Source organism: Poecilia formosa, unplaced genomic scaffold, assembly GCF_000485575.1.
Source record: "Poecilia formosa unplaced genomic scaffold, Poecilia_formosa-5.1.2 Scaffold74, whole genome shotgun sequence".
Taxonomy (NCBI): Eukaryota; Metazoa; Chordata; class Actinopteri; order Cyprinodontiformes; family Poeciliidae; genus Poecilia; species Poecilia formosa.
Window position 1 is genome coordinate 620661 of NW_006800013.1, and position 4147 is coordinate 624807.

The window sequence follows — 4147 nt, forward strand, 5'->3', positions numbered from 1 at the left end:
TGCGCCAGGGAAATTACTGTAAATATGTCGCATAGACCTGTCAAAACACTTACGCTATCTTTCATAAAGTGATGTTTTTTTTAAAAAAGTTATATTACCGTACAATTACTACACCATAAATAAGATAGACAAAAACTATATTTTGGAAGTTCATATTGAAGGACAATCATAATTTGGAACATAAATTGTATAATCATAATAATATTTTATATTATTTTTATTGTTATTACTATTGGGCTAATAAACTTATTTAAATTTAACGAGATCATTAAATATCCAGTAAAGCATGTAAATTACATTTTTATTTTAGAAATGAGTCACTTAATTTACTCTTATTTTTTTTCCATATCCGTGCGCCGCTAAGATCGCTCTTTTCTTTTCTAAAATAAATAAATAAATAAAAGCTGCCGAACATATTCAGTGGATTCCGTCCACACAACCTACAAAGTACAGAACAGACTTCTTCACCACCGCTGTATTATTTTAAGAAATACAAGTTTATTAAGAAATTGACAAACCTAGAAAAAAAAAAAACAGGGCAAAGTGCTAATTAAGATGTAACATGGCCCCGACATGGATGAGACATAGCTAATCACATTTATTAAAAAAAAAAGAAGCTATAATAATTAAAAAAAAGATTAACAAAAACCTGGCACTGACTGGCGTCATACTAGAATTTACATCTTTACAAAAACATAGTAATGAAGTAATTTGAAAAGCCCTGAATTGTTTTTCTTCTTCTTTTTTCTATATATTTTTTATATTTATTTTAATGTCTGATGAATATTTTACCAAGACCTTCTGAAAACAACCGCTTCCGACTAAGTCTGTGCAGGCCTCGCTCTGTGCAGATTAATTTAAGTCAGAACCAATCCCGGTCTATTTACAGATTCAAGCACCGGTTTTAAAATGGGGCATCTTATACCCTCATCTCATCAGGGAACTCTGAGAGAAGCCGTGCGTAAAAGTCGAAGAACTCTTTACGCATACCGAACAGCTGCAGCTGGAGTTGTGTCGACATGTCCGCAGCAAAAGCCTGTTTTTCATGTCACAGTGACCAGACCAGAGTTACGGCCATCAGTCTGAAGATCGTGCTACCTGATGTGCGCTGATCTCTTCCATTTTGTGAAACGCTCCCCCTCAGTTATTATAGAGCAAGCATTTCTCCATCGGCTTTCCCATCAGCTGGACCCGAACAGCTCAGCAGAACGGTCTCTTTAAAGAATACTGTTGGTTCTGTTTTGAAATCACAGGAATCAGCTCTTAGAGTCTTCATTTGTACAGAGAACAGTCCCAGCGGGTGGAGTTTAAATATCAATCCTCGTGTGTAACGCCGAGTGTTTGGTCTCGTGTTCCCAGTAAGAGCAGTGCATCATGGAGAGCTCCGCGGGCTGGCGGGAGCAGGCAAACTGCAGGCCGGCTCCGTTGCTGGAGGAGACCGGTGGAGGTGCTGCGGTGGCCGGGCTTAGCTGCTGCGCGTGGTGGGGGTGATGGTGGTGGCTCATGCCGTTGTAAGAGTTTACCATGCTGGGCAGCGCCATGCTCTGAACCCGGGAGTAGGGGTTGTAGGACGAGGGGGCCGTCAGTCCCTTCACGTTCACCGGACTCACGTTGCCACCGGCCATCTGACAGGACGTGTAGGACATCGGGGTGGGCGGCTGGCCTAACGACCAGGAGTTGTTCATGAAGCTGGACTGCAGGTACTTGGGTGGGGTCAGGTAGCCGTAGCCGTCCCCTCCGAACAAGGCCTTCCCCGGCTGGAAGTGGGCTGGCGGGGGTCTGAAAGGCCGCTTCATCCTGCGCCGTCTCCTGTAGTTCCCTTTCTCGAACATGTCCTCACAGGCCGGGTCCAGGGTCCAGTAGTTCCCCTTCCTCTCGCCGCCGCCCTCCCGCGGAACCTTGATGAAGCATTCGTTGAGACTCAGGTTGTGCCTGATGCTGTTCTGCCAGCCTTTCTTGTTCTTCTCGTAGAATGGGAATTTGCTGATGATGTACTGATAAATACCGGACAAAGTGAGGCGCTTCTCTGCGCTCTCCCGGATGGCCATGGCGATGAGAGCGACGTAGGAGTACGGCGGTTTCTGGGACGGGTCGGGCTTTTCTGCAGCTTTTTCCTGGTCCGGGTCCTCTTTGGGTCGCTCCTTCTCCTTGCTCGTGTTCGTGTCATGGATCAATAAGGCTATCTGGTCCTCCTCCGGACTTTGGTAAGTGGCCATCATTGCGCACACCAACGCAAATTAACTCCAGTCCGACGAGCAGAAACGCCAAACCTCTTTGCTCAGAAAGTGTTATTTGCAGAAGCGCAGGATGCACTTCGAGTTGAAAGCGTAAAGACACCTTCTTGTTTCCTCCGCTGGAAATTATTGTAGACTGATTTCAAAAGGCGCAACCCAGGTTCAGGTTTGCGAGCCCGTAAGCCCAGCCCTTCCTCGGCTGTTTCTGCTCCAATGCTGTCTGTGGAGCGACGTAGCGCTCTGTGATTTGCGCCTGGATTCTTTTCCCGCCTCCACCAGTCACAGTCAATGAAAAATATAATAAGCCCCTGAGCACACGTTAAAATCTGGCTGTATTACTCAAAACAGAATAACACGGATAAAAAGCTAAGTGCATCCAAACAGAGAGAAGACAAACAGCCAATATTGGGCATGTTAATGCATCTGAAAGAAAACATTGATACTAAAATGTACACTTGTGTTCAACTCTGGTTTAAATGAGGATCTTGGTTTATTTTTATTTATACTATTACATAAATTAAGCAAATCAGGTGTTGATATGTTTTTACATTGGCAAAACAAACTTTTACATTTAATCAACAACATAAGTCTAACAATTAGATTTTATCTGATGATATTGTTTTTTATCAGTATATCTGATTAGAAGTCATCCAAGATTAGCAGCTAAAACACGTCTAAATAAATAGCGTTTAATCCGATTTTTAACTGCTTAACTAAATTTGCCAGTATTCCAACTAATAATTTAGAATAATTTCGATTTTTTAAAAAAGTCTTTTAGGCTAAAAAGAAACATAAAATAATACAATAAAAATAAAAATGAGAGTTGCTTTGGGATTAAGGGATAAAATGTAACTCATCAAGTTTTTACATTATTCTAACAAGGCATGTTGACATTTTCCCCAGAGCCACAGCTGGGATTGCCTCAGGGTTAAAAAGCTCAGCCTGCTTGCAAGTTCGGCTTTAGCATGAGAGCTAAGGCTAATCTTGTTAAAGCTGGATGTATCCTTAAATTATTGCTACATCACAGGAAGCTTGTAAACCAAATATTATGATTGCTTTCACATATTAATTCACAGTGCAACTCACAGAAACCACCTCACTGTTATCGCCTTCATACTGCAATGGGAGTAATAGTTAATTATCCTTATGGAAATACTGAGGTAGGATTTGTTACCAAAATAAAATTCATGTTGAGAGAAGAAAAAAAAAGACATTTTATAGTGTATTCTTCCTGTGAAATTGCTTCTATCTTGTTTCAGAAGTCTTACAACTACTTCAAACACAAGTTGTGGCCAAATGCCAAATTGACAGTACTCCGCAACAATTCCACGCACATTAGCAAACTTTGGCGTGTTCACAGCTTCTTGGAAAACCACGACATAGTCGGTGCGGCTTAATTAGGTCGCAGTGCGTGCAGAGGTATCCGTTTCCCCGACCACCCATGAGGGTCCCTTCGGCTTTCTTCGGGAGAGGATTTCCGTGCTCTGGGAGCCTGTGCAGGTGGAACAGCACTAGCATGTGTGTCATCACCCTGCAGCCAGGCTGCAGCCAGGCTGCGGCAGCTGAACAGCGGTGAGAGGCAACCATCTCTCAACGTGCTATTACTACCACCTCACAGCTCCGAGCCAGGTCCCCCTACCCCCGCCCCCGCATGTTTAAGATGGAGAGCATTTCCCGATCATCTTAACACCACCATTAATGCCTCTGTTTTGTAAGCATTTGTCCTAAAATAAGGCATCATTCAGTGTGTTCGGCTAATTAATCCTTCTCCCAGATGACACGGGATACAAATGTGCAGAAGAATAACACCTAATAATTCAGGAAATAAAAATAACTTTATAAGACACACATTTTCTGCCAGACTTTCATTTCATAGTAATAATTGTCTCGATATATAAATATTTTTGCTGTCA

The 4147-nt window shown here is 42.6% G+C and overlaps 1 protein-coding gene across 1 annotated transcript; it reads right to left on the bottom strand.

Moving 5' to 3' along the window:
* Window positions 1-478: 478 nt before the first annotated feature.
* Window positions 479-2419, bottom strand: foxl2a (forkhead box L2a). The gene has a single exon (XM_007555965.2). The coding sequence runs from the start codon at window positions 2217-2219 to the stop codon at window positions 1308-1310; it is 912 nt and encodes a 303-aa protein (XP_007556027.1). The 5' UTR covers window positions 2220-2419; the 3' UTR covers window positions 479-1307.
* Window positions 2420-4147: the final 1728 nt, after the last annotated feature.